General features: G+C 40.2%; 1 protein-coding gene across 1 annotated transcript; it reads right to left on the bottom strand.

The window, feature by feature from the left end:
* Positions 1–1,288: 1,288 nt before the first annotated feature.
* LOC146617127 (testis development-related protein) lies at positions 1,289–15,753 on the bottom strand. Its single transcript, XM_085372851.1, has 4 exons — positions 15,392–15,753; positions 9,102–9,158; positions 4,467–4,582; positions 1,289–3,213 (listed from the first exon to the last, which is right to left on the bottom strand). The coding sequence occupies exons 1-4, from the start codon at positions 15,476–15,478 to the stop codon at positions 2,760–2,762; spliced, it is 714 nt and encodes a 237-aa protein (XP_085228977.1). The 5' UTR covers positions 15,479–15,753; the 3' UTR covers positions 1,289–2,759.
* Between the last annotated feature and the right edge of the window lie 1,697 nt (positions 15,754–17,450).

Genomic DNA, 17,450 nt, shown 5'->3' with positions numbered 1-17,450 from the left:
TGCTATCAGTCAAATTCATTTCTAATTTAGTTTTTTTTGTGCGGCTTTGTTTTGTTTTTTGAATATATTAAAATCAGTTACCATAACTATACAAAAAGACACGCCACAGTTATCGCCTTTAGAGAGTTATTGTAACCTCCCCAGCTTGGACTTTGCCCACTGCTGTGTTTCAGTCTGTGGTGCTATGGATGTCCAGCTGTAGCAGGCGTGGTACTTTTGATATTTGTGGTGCTTCTGATTTATGTATCAGCAACATGAAGTAGCATCAACACATTCCTGACCCAGTGCAAGTTTTACTCCCATTAAAAGCAACCATGTTCCAGCCATTATTGCTGCAGTGAAGGCACGGTTGCCGCCAAAGTGACTTAAAGCTGTCTGCAGTCGTTTTCAGAGATCCAGTCTGTTTCTTTTGTATAATACAGCTCAACCTTAAATTCATCAGCCAGATAAAAGGTTATTGCGAGGTAAATGTAGCCTGGCGAACTATTCTGTTGAGTGATCTTTAGGGGGCTCAGTATGTAAGTAATGGTAATGTGTTTAAAAAGAAAGTTTAACATTTATTGTGTGGCAGAAAAAGATGACTTGTGTTAATCTTTTATTTTTAATGGGGTTCAACAGCTTTTTGTTCCGTTTCATTTTGGTGGCATTTTCCTACAATAACTGCATGCCATGTTTGCGTCTCTGTTATGTTGTCCTCTGTGAATACCTGCCGTGCTCTGTGTACATCAAAAGCGTCAATGCGTCACGCACACACACAAAAGAAGTAAAACCCCATCAGCTGATCAGGTTGTTCTACTTTTGTCAGAACTGTCATGTGACAGGTAAATTGCAAAGCATTATTTATGAAAAAAAAGAACATTTTGTATCCTTCCAACTTTTGTAATACCCCTCTACTGTTCCCATACTCTTGATGGTACTGTCATGATTTTTCCGGGGCAGGAAGTAGCTATTCAGTAATAAATATTTCTAAAAACCTGTTTGTACTCTGTTATTACTTGATTGATGAGACTCAATTTTCTGAAGCCATGTAATCAAGTTAAAAAGGAGACTGGAAAACAAGAAGTGAAAGATCACATTTTGCCTATTTGTAAGGGTTAGATTATGTTTTTAATTATTAATAGAACAATATATTTGCAGTATTCTTTCTATTTATCTCGGTGTGTGTGTGTGTGTGTGTGTGTGTGTGTGTGTGTGTGTGAGAGAGAGAGGGGGGGGGGATCAGAGTAGACCATTTCTGTTTGGATCACTGAATTAGTCCAGATAGTTTCCAAAAGCAAAGTCCAGTGTGTTTACTTCACTCGCAAAATGTTGAAAGAAGCAGAGGCAGCGTGTCAGTCTAGATCTTTATTCTGGAGAAAAATGAGTCCCAGCCTTTTAGTGAATAAATACAAGTCACAGGCATCCCGGCCAGTGGAGCTGCATATGTGTAGATCTCTGGTTGTGATGAAGCAGATTTCAGTATCAAACAAATAACCCATTTAAAAAGAAGAAAAGATGAGTACATATCAATGGAAAGCACGAAAACAAAAATCATCGTAGGAAAAGAAGACTCTTCATTGTATGTGTTATAGCCAATATACATAATATATCACACAGCATTTAAGAATTAACAAAAACAAAAACACTTCTGCTGCTCCTGCTGGTGAAGCTTATAGCATCCCGAGACACTGGTTTGTAACTGGAGACAGGAAGTGTGGTCGAGCACATACAGGTGCATCAATGAGCTCAGCGGATTGGTCGTTTACAGCAAACACATGATGTCATTTTAATGACAAGGCACAAGTGCACAGAGCTACTGCTTCTCATGAGAAATGGTCCTAGTATTAGTTTGGCGTTTACTTTTTCCATCATTAGCAAAATTACAAATATCCAGCATCAGATTTAAAAACATCCGTCCATGAAACCACCAGCAGAGCTGCTTTGCCATCATATGGGATAGATGCTACAGATGAGATCTTACAAATGTTCATGTCATAAAGATGGTGAGTTGATCACAAAGTTGGTCATCTGGGGATTAAAATGCAATGTATTGTCAGCATATTACAAAATCCATTGAGTTTTTAATCACTTTTCAATTATTACATGCCGGAAATGTAGTTTTCTCCGTTTTAATGTAGATTTTGACATGAATGTTGATCAGAAATCCTTATTATAAGTCTGATATGGCACAAGTGCAGCATCAGCCCCAATACAACAGCAGAGATTCAGATCTCAGAGCCGTGATGCCAGCTGTCTTCCCACAAAGTCATCTTCTGTCACTCTCAAACACACACGGGTATTTTACACGTAAATGCTATGTCATAAGCTGTTTCGTGATTGCACAGCCCATAATTAATATACAAGTTAAGGCTTAAGACATTCATCGCTCACATACTGCGACTGCATAGACAGGAAGGAAGTGAGAGCCAACAAAAACGTCTTCAGCAGGATATTCTTCATTGAGTCTCTACCAGTGACGCCCCAAAGATTAAATAAAAATCACTTTTCTTATTTCTTGGCAACATTATTTATGTAATTGCCATGCCAGTGAGTATTGCAGATAAAAATGTACAGCAGTTGAAGGTTTTCCTTTGTTCAGTTGTAGTTTTTGTGATTTAAAAGTCACAAATTCAGTCAGAATACTTCGTCTTATATTCTGATTCACTACAACATGTCAGCATGATGTTGACATTAACATTGGTTGTGTCCAGAGCTAGATAGAAAGAAATATTTGGTTCAGATTGTCAGATTTATTGATAGTACAGAGGTATAAAGTGCTGCTATTTAAACCCCTCCCATACACTTGCACTCTCTGATACAATCCCTCTGCTCATCCTGCTGATGCCGGCCAGCTTGACTTTAGCACGGGCCGTCCACTTGACGGCAGCTGTTGAATCATTGGAGTCCAACAGGTTAGCGTAGCGGGAGGAGTCCTCCTCTTGACCCCGTCCACACCAGGAGGGGAGCTCTAACGCCGTCGCCGGGATGCTCAGGGAGCTGGGGGATGACTCTGCCACGTCCCCATTTTGGCTCTTGCCTACCAGCGCTTCATCAGGAGCAGTCTCAGCGAAGTTCTCCAAGTGTGGTGGTTCCCAACCTTCTATCTTCTCCAGTTTTTTGGCAGGGGAGATTTGCCTCATCGTCATCGTAACACTCTCCCAGAAGCAGTTGGCCTTCTCTGGCTTGTCCTTCTTCTCTTTCTCCTTCTCCTCATCCTTGATTTTCTTGTGAGACCTTTGAGCAGGAAATAAATATACAGTTGTGGTCAGAAATTTGCATTCACTGACATTTTAATATCAAGGCAATTTTGGATTTTTTTAATCATTTCTTTGATTTTTTTTTTCTGGGTGGAATGATTGTACAGCATACATCTTTGATTACTTTTTTAAAAAGCACATTCCAGTTTATAGCAGATTTGAACTTTTTGAATGCTGAACATTTAAGCAATTTTCTTTCATATGAGCATGACAGTTTGGGGTTTCTTCCAAACCTTGGAAAAGTTGTGCCACATCTGAAAAACATCTGATTACGCGCAGTTGTTTGAACTGATGATTTCAAACAACTGGAGAGATTTAAATGAGTGTATGCAGATATGTGAGCCTATGTGGATTAGAAAAAAAAATACATTCACCCAATTCTTGATTTTTAAAGTCATTGCAGATGTTTGCTGTACAATCATTCCTGGTAGAAGAAAAGTTAAAAGAAATCATTCAAAGTACAAAATCACCATGACATACATTCCAACGATGAGTGCCTGTAAACTTATAACCATAACTGTAGTCTTAAACATGTTGATATATAACAGCCACTTACTAAGAACCACCCCTCCATCCTCCCCCTCCTCCCCCGTCCTACATAAACAGGAGTGTCTGGGTGGGAAACACTTACAGTGAGCTATTATATGGGAATTCCTGTTGTTTATCAAAGCAAGTGAACTGATTAAGATTTCCACCTTCATACATGTTCCACTTCCTCAAGGGGTCTGAAAGTTAGCAACAGCTGGACAATAAAGCTTTGGCATGCATGCATACATATATATATATATATTTATTTATTGTGGGTAGCTGTGACATGACTAAATATACACACAAGTGGTTTTGACATGGATCCATTATATTTAGTGAGGAGTGTAAATGTTTGTACTTCACAAACTTGACCAGTAATGGCTACTGAGTGCCTCTGTATAAACATGATGGAAACCAGAAATGTTGTGGGTAGTTGTGACGTGACTGTGCATTTACTGCATGCTATTAATCAATATGTCTATATAGAACTGCTGATCGGTAATCAATAATTTCAGAAAGACCATTTCTTACAACATTGCCTTCTACACCATGATAGAAGCGAAAACAGTGGAGCGCTTCTTATTCTTATTATTCATTTGGAGTTATTTTCTGTCACATATTCTACTTTGTGTTAGCTCAGTTTTTCCCCCTAGTAAGAGAAATATTTGGAATATGATAAAGGTAATAAGCGCATAACCTCACCCTTTGCGGTCAGCCAGCTTCTCTCCAGTTAGCAAGAAACGCTCGTCATCTTTAGATGAGAACATCTTCTTCTCCCTCCTGTCTTTCTTGGACATGATCTTCTTCACTTTGGCCTCCTGAGAGACACCAGCAAGACAAGAGTGTTTTTGAAATGCCGATCTGACTCGATTTCACTCATCTGTTGCATGTTAGCTTGATATCTCTGTATGCCTGTTTGTGAGTGATTGATACACCCTGAAGACGAGGATTTCACAAAGTTGGCTTTGCAGGAATTGAGAGGAGCAGCATGTTCACACTGATGAACGTGCAATCTTTATTTATTTTTTTGGATTGGGGAGAGGGGAATTTCTGTTATGGGCCTCACTGGCATAGAGCACATTCCACCGGGAGATCCTCCACTCCCTCTGAAAATCCCAGCCTCCCCGTCACATCAGAATTCCTCCCTGCCATGCCCTCGCAGATTTCCGCCGAGCACTGACGCAGCCGCCCTTAGCGACCGCGGAACAAAGTTTTGGCTTTGTTTCTCGCCTGGGAAGAATTCCCAAGGTCAGCTATCAAGGTCTTGACTCCTACTCACATCCGTGCTCGCCTTTGCTTGAGTGTGCATTCTCAGTATACACAATATTACATGATTAATGAGCTTAACCCTGACATGACCTTTCAACTGCTTTTATTGTTCTCATACCTATGAAGGACTTTAGTTCAGGGCTCTGTGTGCAGTACCTGCACAGATCTCTGACCAGAGGATGCCACCAGCAGCTACAACAAACAAACAAACAATGAGCTGGATATGAAATCAGCTGTCTCCCAAAGCCTAACAGGAACACGTATGATAAGATCTGTCACCAACAGATAAAACAAACTTTACAAAACTACCACTACATAGGCTCCACCAGCTAAAGTCATACACATGCAAATACTTAAGATACAGCTCATATCTCTGATGGATCTTTAAACACTTTACTCAGTGAAAATGCATCATATCTCCCTCTGCATCTCACTCAGAGGAAGTCTCTTTGATTATAAGTAGAAAAAAAAAATCCCAAATATCCTCCACTCACTTCTCATTCTGAACATGCCTGCAGGCATACTGCCCCCCTACCAGTTTCCTGTTGTTTATTATCATCAAAAAACATTTACAAAACCTCATCTCAGCTGTTTCAGCACCCTGTCTCAACTCTTGACTGCCCAGCTCTTGTTCTCCGAGTGCCATCGAGTGTAAACTGCATAAGGTTTGCAGAAGCAGTTCGAGCTGTCCAGCAAAGAAACCGGAGATCCCGAAAGAGTTGGAGCCTTTCTGAATGGACGTATATGAGTGTATGTGCTTGCATGCATGCCTGCACAAATAGAGGCCTGCCTATTCTGCCACTGTGCTCTAACCTCTGGGCCTCTAGATCCAAAGCAGCTCAGTGACTGGCCAAGAAGGTAAAGCAAATGGCTCTCTGGCTCTCTGTGTTATTCACGCTTGGCAGAACAATGGAGGTGTTATGGACCAAATTCTTCTTTCCATACCTCTGACATTGAAGCAGAGGGATTGCTGCATGAATTGCACACATTGGGGATAAATTCAGGGGGGTTTTAAGCTCACAATCAGGCCTTGGTTATTATGAACATTATTTATATCACCAATTAATTTCATAATTGATCTAAAAACTGTCCAGTGCACCAAAAGCAACAGTTTAAAGGGGTAGAACCACAAACAAACCAAGATACTGAACTTTCATATACAGGAATCAAACCACTGACCCTCCAATTAATAAACAACCCACTCTACGCCCTGTGCTACCTCTCCTCTGCAAGGTGAGAGTTGTCTTCTTAGCCCATATCTTAACCCAATCTTCTTTTTTTATGCATAATTTACAGTCTTTATATTCTGTAAACAGAGCCCAGAGAAAACACAGGACTATGGGTCAAGTGCAATACCTTGAAAAGTTCTAGTGGATTTGCTTTTTCTAATGACACCAAAAACAGCTTTAAATAATAATTTTAAAAAAAACAAACAACAACAACAACAACAACATTTAAGATATAAGCTTGTTTGAATTTGATAAGGTGAATAATAACATGTTCCCATATTTCCGACAAAATTTAAGCCAGCAGCTGGTTGTTTTAGCTTAGCTTTGGACTGAAAGCACACAAGTGGTTTTAGGGGCCTCATGTGGTAGTCATTGGGGTATGTTTTTTGTCCATTAATTTGCAGTTTGACTCGTTAACCAATTAATTATTCAATTCATTATTTTTAGCATTAGATAAAATGTATAGAACAGAGTGGTAGTTCTGAAAGTAAAGAAGCATCTGCCCATGAAAGCCTATTTTTAAGTACAAAAGCATGTTCATTAAGCTTAATGAACATTGTTGAAGCATCGTAGAGTGAAACAGCAACAGGTAACCTCCACTTTCAGGGCTCCCTGTGCACTTAGTGAGTCCTAATATGAGCTGGAACAACAGAGGGTGAAAGAATTGCAGCCTTCCACAGTGTCTGTGGCTATTTTCAGCCTTGTTTTTCTTCCACACTGATTGTTCCACTCCAAAAAGCCCAGCTCCTCGAAAGAATGCTCAGTTTCCTTCCCTTCTCCAGCTCGGCCACCCCGTCCTCACAAACAGGACGGTGTATGAAATATGTCCTGTGAACTGAGTCGAATACAGTGGCTATACAATAAAGCGAGCGACCAGCCGGGGTTGAAAGACAATGAATCACCTGTGTGCGGTTTCAAATCAGACTTAACAAGTTCACACACAGCACGCCTTTGAGTAAAGGACCGCCGTCAGCACAGATTATAAGATGAACAGAGCGCTGAGATAAAACTCACCTCCACAGACAAAGGACACATGTCCTCAAACCCTCAAAATAAAACCACTGTTTATTATATTTACAGCAGTGATGACCAAGCTGATTTAGCTGATCAGAGCTTTCCTCCAGCAGACTCACTTTCAGCTCAGCTAATTTGTGACTCCTTAAATCTTATATTAATTATTTTGGTCATTGTTTCTAAGAGCTGTGAGGATGCAGTACTGACTGACATAATTAGTGCTACATGTATCAGTGCCTGGACAAAGTCAAATATAAGCAGTCAGACAGGTTTTAAGATGCTTGCTTATTAAACAGAAAAAATGTACACACGCACTAGAAGTTTCAAATGAACCAGGAAGGCTGTGTGCAAACTGTGATGGATGCTTACACACAGTCACAGTAATACATTTCAATCATTGTTTCTTTCTCATAAACATGTTTGGTTAATTTTTGGGGTTTTAAATGTATGGTCTTAATGAACATCACTATGATTACACAACCTGTATGCAGTGTGGAGCAGGCCTGGTTGAACCCTGAAACACATCTTAATTGGATGTCCCAAAGCACCGAGAGATGTCTGCTACAGGCTGAGGCATAATAAAGCCGTAAGAGAAATCACCAAATGGACGGTCAAAGCTAATAAACTCCAGGCCGTCACCACTTGAGGCTATCAGCCTCCAAAGGGAAGGGGATGTTGCTTCAAAGGCAACAACAACTGCCTGCCCCACATTTTGCACCACACCTCTAACTAGGAGATGCAACCAGATCTCAGAAAGTCTTCCCGCACTCCACCCAGATGTGATTCTCCTATGTAGGTGCACAAAAACCATCTTGCTAGTCAAACTTGTTGTGCTCCAGGAGGACACGCTGTCCATTTTTCATGATCTGAAGAAAGCCACGTAGTAAAATCTGGCTGATGAGGCCTTTGTCAAAGAATGGCACGCAGTGTCATTTCCTGTCAAAGTTGGCTGTGAACAGTGCACGATTTCCTGCAGAAGATCAGCTAGGAAAGTAAAGCATTAAAGAGTGCCACTAGAGAGTTAGCAAGCCCAATATGGTTATGGTTGATGAAAACTCGCAGGTTGAAGCCTTCTGCAAGTGAAGACTAACTTTATTTTCTCTGATCCACTGAGGCAAGGCATACAAGTTAAGGGGCAAAATGCTGGTGACCCTCAAGTACCTGCTGAAAAACAAGAGGATTCCCAGAAAAGTGGCCTTGTACTTGTCTTCAGCTACAAATGCACCTGCATCATGATTTTGAATGGAAAATATTCCAATTTGTAATTTTGCTTTGCTCAAACTATTTACAAAACCATGTTGTGATATGACATCAGAGGTTCCTACAAAATAAAAACCGATACCTTAGATGACTGAACTGAAGTGATTTAAATAAAAGAAACAGTCCACTGAAAGGTCAAAATAACCTATTTTTTTCTTTCTTGGGATAAGGCTGACAATACAAACGCACACAGTGACAAAACAACCCAGACAGTTTTCCAGCGATAAGGTTAAGGATAAGACGGGGGATGATGGCTGACAGCTGGTGTGTTTACAGATAAACAGTGCAGTGACACTGAGCTTGTGCATGCGTGCGTGTGTGAACTGACAGAGCATTGGCCATTTAAAGCATCTGGATGTTTTGGGCGACATAAAATTGACTCTTTCAGGGTCGATTCCTGCGATGTTCTGAGCGTGTGCACAGAAAGATAAGCGTGGGTCGCCTGAGTGCATATCTTTGAGCGGACAACCATCACGTGTCAACTGTGTAAGCTGATGTATGTTTGGAAGCAGATAGTGTGTTTGCGTCTGTGTTCTGTCTGAATAGCTGTGAAGGTGCTGTTTACCTTGGAGACTGCAGTGACGGCTTCCTCATCCTCTTCCTCTCCTTGTATGTCTTTGTCCTAGGACACACATACACCCGCAGTGAGTTAAGACAAATAGCAACCTTTTCCCGCCCCAAAACAGAAACTCTCACATTTTAAAGCAGGGATTGTGTGTTTGCGGACTGTGCGCATGCCTTCCTGTTAAAAAAAAAAAAAAAAAAAAAAAAAAAAAAGGGAGGCAACCGTTTTCAAGTGCTAACACAAACACACCGTATTTGGAGTGCGAGATAGAGGGATGGAGGGATGGAGGGATGGATGGATGGATAGAGAGCTGGGAGAGATGGGGGGAAACCACTAAGCTCTGAGGGCAGATTTAAACAAAAGGGAGAGAAAACAAACCCATGACCTCTTCCCTTAATGGTCCTCAACAATATGTGGACTGAACAGAGCTATTTTGGTCTCATTGTGTTTCAGTCTGCAGACTGTTTTTAATATAGACGTTGTATTTGTGTTATTATTTGACACCCTTTGTTTTGGCTTTTATATAATTGCCAATGGGCTTGTGCATTTTGTTTAACCATGTAAATAACTCCATTCACCAATATTCTACCTCTTATTATTTATATAAGCAATTTTTATGGTCTGCTTTAATACTTGCATGTTTATCCACTTTTATTCCACAATGACTCCTCAAGACTGTAGTAGGTTATATACATTGTTAAAGGAATATTATAGTGATTAGAGCAAGCTGTAGGTAATAAAAGCACTGCGCTGCAGTGGTTTGACTCATATCTATCTAATAGACTCCAATTTCTTCATGTAAATGGGGAGGCTTCTTCAAATACTTTAACTATGGAGTTCCACAGGGTTCTTTCCTAGGACCAATTCTGTTTACATTACATATGCTTCCCTTAGGCAGCATCCTTAGAAGGCATAGCATACATGTTTTCTAGAGTATTTAAAAGCAGACTGGGATGCAGAACCAGGCTCTCTGAGCCTGGTTCTGCTGGGGGTTTCTTCCTGTTAAAAGGGAGTTTTTTCCTTTCCATTGTTGCCAAATCGTTTGCTCATAGGGGTTCATCTGATTGTTGGGGTTTTCTCTGTTTTCACTTTATTATTGTAGGGTTTAACTATAGTTGCACACCCACAAGAAATATGCAAGAAACAGAAAGAAGCAAACAATAACAGTTCACTAAATTTTCATTTTTTTTCCAAGACCGTTATATTTGCACTTCCACAAAGCTCCTCTAGTCTACAATTTGAAGTATCCTCGGCAATCATCCCAAACCCAGAGTTGCCCCTGATGCGTGAACACTAGCTTAAAAGTGCTTAGGTATAGGAAAAAGGGCATTTGTGTGAAATGGATGAATTAGGCCTGCAGCAAGAAAGCACTTGCTCTGAAAGTAGAAGTACTAAAGTTTACTGTAAACCTAATGGAGTTTTTATCAGAACAGTAATCATTTAGTTACATGCTACAAGAGTGTTTTCATTTGTTAGCGTCATAAAATTACCACGATAACTGAATGAACAAGTATAGTTTAATGTATTCAAATAGAGGTGGGTAAATAAAATCGGCATTCTTTCATATTAAATTTGAAATACACTTTTTTATGTTTTTGTGGAAGTACACTCCTAGTAAAACATCACACCTAAATACAAACCACTACAAAATATATTGAGGATCATTATCTTTGTCACTACCTCAGTCATTCCCTTACGACACTTTTTCCACCTCACTTTTTCCTGGAATTCTTGTGGACATTTCCAGGTCCTTTTCTTTTACCACCTGCCCACCAGTTTCAGTCACCTGACACCTCTGTCATCTCTTCCAAATCATGGCATAAGTATTTATACCAGCCATTATTTCGGCTTACAGTGTCAGTGTTATTTCACGCCATCGTTTTATTTCAGCTGTATTTACATCTAACTTGTATCTCTTCTTAGAGTCTAACTGTCTCAACTTCTACACCAAGATGCCAAATGTGACAATAAGCAAAAGCATTTTTCAAAAGCAATATTTGCACTTGAAAATACTTTACAGTTTGATAAACTTCAGACTCCTTTAGAATTTTAAATGACACATCCCATCATCCATATCTTGCAGTTTTATTACTTAACTTGCCCCAGAAGACTTAAGGATATTAAATCATGATAAGTAGGTTGATTGAAGTCATTAATTGTACAGCCAAGCCTCTATAGGAGCGGCGCCAGAATTCCTGCTAAATGATCAAAGCTGCATTAACTTTTAACATCTCCAAACTCTATGGGACAAAGGAGGAGAGATGGTGGTTGGACATGTCTGAGCAAAGTCTGCTGGGTCTCCGCCACCTGAGCTGATCAAAGATACAGTCTCACACAATTGCTGACTACTGTTTGAGCGTAAAAAGCATTAACAACTTCAGAACAGAGAGTGTGAGGGGGGGGAGGAGATTCAGGGCAAGGGGGAGTAGTGTTTTGGAAAAAAATCCTCCTAACAACAGAGATCAGGAGTTCTTATTTCACACCCCCAGGGCGGCCTTTTTTGCATTCTCACTTTCCCTCTTTGTGTCTGCACACATTTAAGCGCAGTGTTTCACAACCGAGCTTGCCGGGCGATAAAGAACCACTCTGAATTCCAATACCAAAGAAGCGGTATTTATACCTCACATTCTCCAAACCCAGGGACACAGAAAGCATTTAAGGAAACAGTTTAATGTCTTGGGAAATGTGCTTATTTACATTTTTGCCAAAGGTTAAATGAGGGCATGCATGCCAGTATCACGCCTGTAGACTGAATACCAAGCAAGTTTGCTCGGCTTAAAAGAAAGCCTGTAAATGGAGAGAAAGGCCACATGCTTGTTCATGGAAGCAGAATGAACAGAGCACCACTATTAACACTCTAGCCACATCATTTGAATTGATGTATACCTACATTTTTTGGGCTTATCATCATCTGCATTTTATCCCAGTTGTCATTACCCCTACTTTTCTCTTTGTTTGTGCTGTTGATTCCTTAACATGTACCTCTTTCAGTTTATTTCCTGTTTTATTTTGAAGGTTTGATCCTTTTGTGGCTTTTACTTCCCTCCTTTGATCGTTTCCCCACTCTCCCAAGTGTCGGATTAAACTCACCTGTTCCTTGTTATCCATCCGTGTAGTCTTTATCAGGTTGTTTTTGCAATCCCCATATTTTCTCTGCTGGCTCTCCTTCTTTCATCAAAAAAAAAACTAAATAACCTTATACTAAACGGCTTCATAAAATAGACTCCCCCACTGTTCCCATTCTTCATCCCAAGTTAAACAAGCCATCTCCTGGTCCCCGTATTGAACAGCTAAATGTAGAAAGCATTCAGACAGATCCTATTTATGACATTTTTAGTGTTGGACTGAGGCAAACTTGTGAGACCAAACAAGTGTCTGAGGTCCAGGAACTCAACTCTCTTCCCTTCAGCAGGGGATCACATTTCCTTTACTATCCTCTTTATGACTCAATGATTTAGAAGTGAGGCCTTCAAAGGTTCGCTAGACGTGATGTATACTCTTATTACCCCACTTCACAGTCATGGTGGTTTTATATAAGCATTTAGGAGTGTTACTGCAGTAAGCCACAGACAAACAGGCAAACACACCTTCTGCAAGCTGACAGCTGCTTGCAACTTGTTGAACTTCAGTAGAAGTGAGTGGCAAAAGCAAGCAGGCACAGGGCCTGCTGTCACCCCGGTGCACTGTTCATAGACAAAAGGAATGATAGTAACTTCAGGCTATGCATTTCTCTGCTCTTGCTCTTTTCTCCCTCCCTGTCTTTGTGTTTTACTTGTCCGTATCTGTCCGACTGCAGGTCTCTCCACTATTACAACCAAAGAGATCTGCTGTCTTGTGATGACGATAAGCAAAAATAAGATTTTGATCAGGAGATTTAAATACGTGGAAGTATATTTGTCAGACAAAATAACAGAGGAAGAGGTGTGAGATATAACACAATGAAGGTCGCTGGCTGACTCTTGGGCCACCTGGATATATGTGGGTGGAGAAAGCTAAAGAGCAGGATTTCAGATTCTCCTAAGCAGAAACTTGACCCCTGATGGCTTGAGTGTAGGCGCACAGTAGCCAACAGATCAGACTATTGTTGTTTTGAGTAGTTTCCAGCAATGTTCTCTTTTTCAGGAAAGCTACACTTAATACCGAAAAATGGTACAGAAAAAAAAAACTCCATACAGTGTGACTCAGCACAAAGTTCAGGACAGAGCTCAATCGACAGCCTCAACAAGACCATTTTGGTTTTCTTCATGATTATCACTTAAGTAGTCATGTGTTTTTCCCATGTTGTGCTTACAGGCTGTCATCTCGTCTATTTTCTGTCCTCGATTTGTCAAGATAATTAGTAGATTTGGTACTTTTTGTAGCTTTAAAGTGGATTAATCCTTTTTTTGGGGGGGGGGGGGTCTTTCTTGTTTTTTGTTTAAAAAGTACAGAAGAATTCAAAAGGCTATCCCTGCAATTTCATTGTGATACAAAAATGCTGCAGATTCGCTTCGCTCTCCTCTTCGGTTGCTCTGCATGTGGTAAATCAGACAGTGCAGCTACGTCAGTTTGAATAACTGGAAGGAAAAAATCTTTCCTTTGCAGACTTTGTTATCATAACTTTAATCCTGACTTCATCCTGTTGGGTCTTTGCTGTGTTTACAGCATTTTATGATCTGACCCCTGACCCTTTTATGTACTTTACTGCCATGCAGACGGGACAAGACCCCCCCTCCACCCACCTCCTCCTTGATTGCTTTCCCAGGATCTCTAAAGAGCAGCTGCTGCTCTGATCCTAGGTCAGTTTATAGTTTTTTTGTTTGTGACCACTGGCGACAGAGACACAAAGTGAACTCAGAGCAGCTCTGTCCCCTACACATGTAAGGGAAACATGCGTTATTACTGGAGGTTGATAAAACTAAGCCAAGGGTCACAGATATCAGCACTGTCACAACAGCAGATGAAAAATGTTGGGAAATGATGTTGGTGGATTTTCCCAATTGTGTACTGCATGACAAATGTATACATGTAGTCTGAGGTGTATACAGGGATGGAGGTGCAGGCAGTGAGTAAAATATGACACTGATATGATTAAGGAGAGCATTTTTATGTAATTGGTGTTGCAAATGTCCTTAAAAATGTGATTCACTACTCGCTCTACCAAAAAGAAACCTAAAATCATGGCTGGCCTTTTAAAGAAGCTTTGATCATGCATACAGTAAGCTGATTACATACCGCAAGCATGACAAAAGCACATTATTTTGTGCCTCCAACCTTTATGAGGAATAAAATATCCCATGAGTTTTAACAGATTTATCTATGTATCCAGAGATTTGGAAGCCGCCCGTCCTCCTCCTCTTTCACTGGAGCTTCACTATTCAACTAGATGTGAGCACCTTATGCTCACTCAACATAGGTTTTTACTCAAAACCTGATCCAAGTGGTTAAAAACACCACCACAAGAATCTCAACTGATAAACATGTCACCTTGCTATTTCTTATGAGCAATGAGTCGTGGCTGGCTATCCTTGTGTGTCTGTGGGTGCGTATGCATCCTCCCCCATGCTCCCATCAGCATGACAGAGCCCAGCTGCTTACAAGTGGTGATACAGAGGTTCTTTAGACCTCTCACACTCTTATTGTTTACCTGGAAAATATGGGTAACAAAAAAAGAAGAAAAAAAACACAACCCACAACAAACAGGCATTTGTGAACCATGCCTTCTTAAGTACCAATCACACCTCTGACCTTTACGAAAACTGCAAATAGATTCAAAGTTGCATGTAAAACCTAACCTACTGTACATTAAATCATATCCATCTCTATAATAACATGCTGAATTTACCCTCCTGTATTTTATTTTATTACGTTTTAATTTAAATTATATTTCTTATACTTGAGCAGTATTGTGCCAAAATTAGTCCACACACTCTAGCTCTTAGATTCAGGCTCCCTTCTTTGACCTCCAAGCTGCATTTTCTAACCTGAGTTTCAGCACTTGTGCACCTCCTCCATTTCTTTGTTTGAAGTCTATTTGGCAACTTTTATGAGAAGAAAACATAAGAAATAGAAGAATTATGATTTGTCATTATTTAAACAGATGTATAATTATTCAGGCTACTTTATATTCTTATTTGTGTTTATTAAAGTCATTTTTAAAAAGCCTGAACAGGTGAAATCAATCATTTTGATACAGTTTTCGTTTTTTTGTTTGTATTGCTACAATTTTACAGCTTCCCGAGTTCATCAGAGTATAAGCGTACCATTATTAGCAGTGAATGCCTCTGTTTGCTTTTTATCCGTGTCATTACCTTGTAGGAGTGATGATAGTGCCAGGACATGTCGTCCTCCTCTGACGCGTAATCCACCAGCACTTTACTCTTGGTTTTCTTAAACATATCTCCACTTGTCGCTGAAATGGACCGTGTCGGTCCTATAGAGAAAAAAAAAGTTGTATGAGAAACTCTGAAGTCGACCCCGCACTGTCCTGCGTCGCTTTGTCCGTCTTTTCTTGATAACTCTTTCAGCGACGCATCACCCTAGCCTTTGAACTCTCTCGGTGGTTTCTCCAGCCGAGAATCGAGACCGCTTTCTCCGTTAGCGGCTCATTCATAGACGTGTCAGAAGCTAGGTGACGATCGCGATTCGTTTCGTAATAGTTTGTCGTGCGTTTTTACGCAGTCTGCGCGACCACCTGGAGCTCAAGCGCTCGCTCCTCCCATATCCCCCTGCTCCTCCGACTGCTTGAAGTTGCCATGGAAGACAGAGGAAGAGGTCACACGTTTCATCTCCAGCCAATAACAACGCAACTCACCTATAAATGAAGAGGAAGTATACAAGTATACGCCAAGAATAGCTGTTGTCACTCTCTCCCCCTCTTTTTTTTATCTCTTACCAGGGAGTCAAAATGTATAAATAGCGACATCAGTCTGTTTTGTATTTGAATTAAAGGCGCAGAAGAAAAACTACAGTGTCAAAACTATTAGCTTCAACATGCTCTTATTAGTATGTTGCTGCGTTGTTTATTCTGACGTGGCACCAGTCATAATTTATTTGTCATTGGGGACATTAATTTATAACATGTTATTGGTCTTGAAAATAACCAAGACTAACATTTCTATGTGTATGTGTTTCGTATAAAGACGCACCAACATGTAACACAGTCTAGAGTAAATTGACAGAAAATCGAGATACCTTAAGGTGCATGGAAACTGTAATTACTCGAGAAAGGCTGGACATGCCTGTTGTGTCACATTTGCTGTCTTATCATTGTGGCATTGTATTTCCATAATCTGTTTCCCATTTGCAGCAAGACTCACTGGAAGATTGGGGAAAATATTATTTTGGTCTGTGTTTCAATTAAGTACCAAACAACTTGTGACACCTGCGCTATTTTCACCCTTAAGAGCACACAGTATTCTTTAATTTTAAATATTTAGTTTAACATTGCACTTTACTTATCTTTTTAAAGAAAGTTTGGAGAATCACCAATTGACCTAATCTCTCACATGTCTTTGGACTGTAGAGGAAATCCATATTACCAGGAAGGAACACACGCAGACATGCAAACTCCTCACAGAGAGACCCCAGCCTGCATTTGAACCCAAAAACTTCTTCTTGCTAAGCGGCAACACCGATAACCACCAGACTACTGCGCTGTCCCAAACTTTTGTTTTTATATTTTAACTGAGCTTCTGTAACAAAGCAATTTCCCCCCTGGGATCCATAAAGTATTTTAATTCTGATGACCACACAGAAGAAAGAAAAATTAAATAACAACAACAATGTACTTCTGGGGGCATAGCTGTGATCCAGACCCTGTTTGATTTTTGTTTTTTCTCACAGCCATTGTTTAAATATTTTTAGCTACTCAGTTTCAGATCAGAGTGTCTCTTAAGATGTGTTGAACTGTTCAAAGGGGTTTTTTCCTCTTGACTATTAGCAGTTAAACTTCAAACTTCAATAAAAAGCTGCTGAGTCATTCATTAACAAGAAAAAAACATGCTCAAAATCTTTAACAGTCTGATCTCATGTTTACTATAGACAGCGACTGCTGGGTTAAGCATGAGCCACTGTGTATTCATTTAAAAATCTCTTTTTCAAAGACCTCTGGTGCTCGGGGAAACAAATGACACATTATCCTGGTGGGCTGGCCTCTTAAAATAGCTGCAGTTTAGCTTAGCTGTAGCTTAAGACCATTCACCTGATTCAAAGATCCTTAAATTCCTGTCTCAATGCCTCATTATACAGTAAGCCAGCTGGAAATGCAAGCCAGGTTGTAAGACATGTAAGAGAGAAAAAACAAATGTTATCAGATTTATTTTTTTTTTTTTAGAAAAGCACACACTTTTATGGGTGTTTCTAACGCCT

Source organism: Diplotaxodon limnothrissa, linkage group LG15, assembly GCF_057381915.1.
Source record: "Diplotaxodon limnothrissa isolate DT_005_m linkage group LG15, D_limnothrissa_male_GT1.1, whole genome shotgun sequence".
NCBI lineage: Eukaryota > Metazoa > Chordata > Actinopteri > Cichliformes > Cichlidae > Diplotaxodon > Diplotaxodon limnothrissa.
Note: the sequence above shows the minus strand (reverse complement) of the source record. Positions and strands in the feature narration are given on the sequence as shown.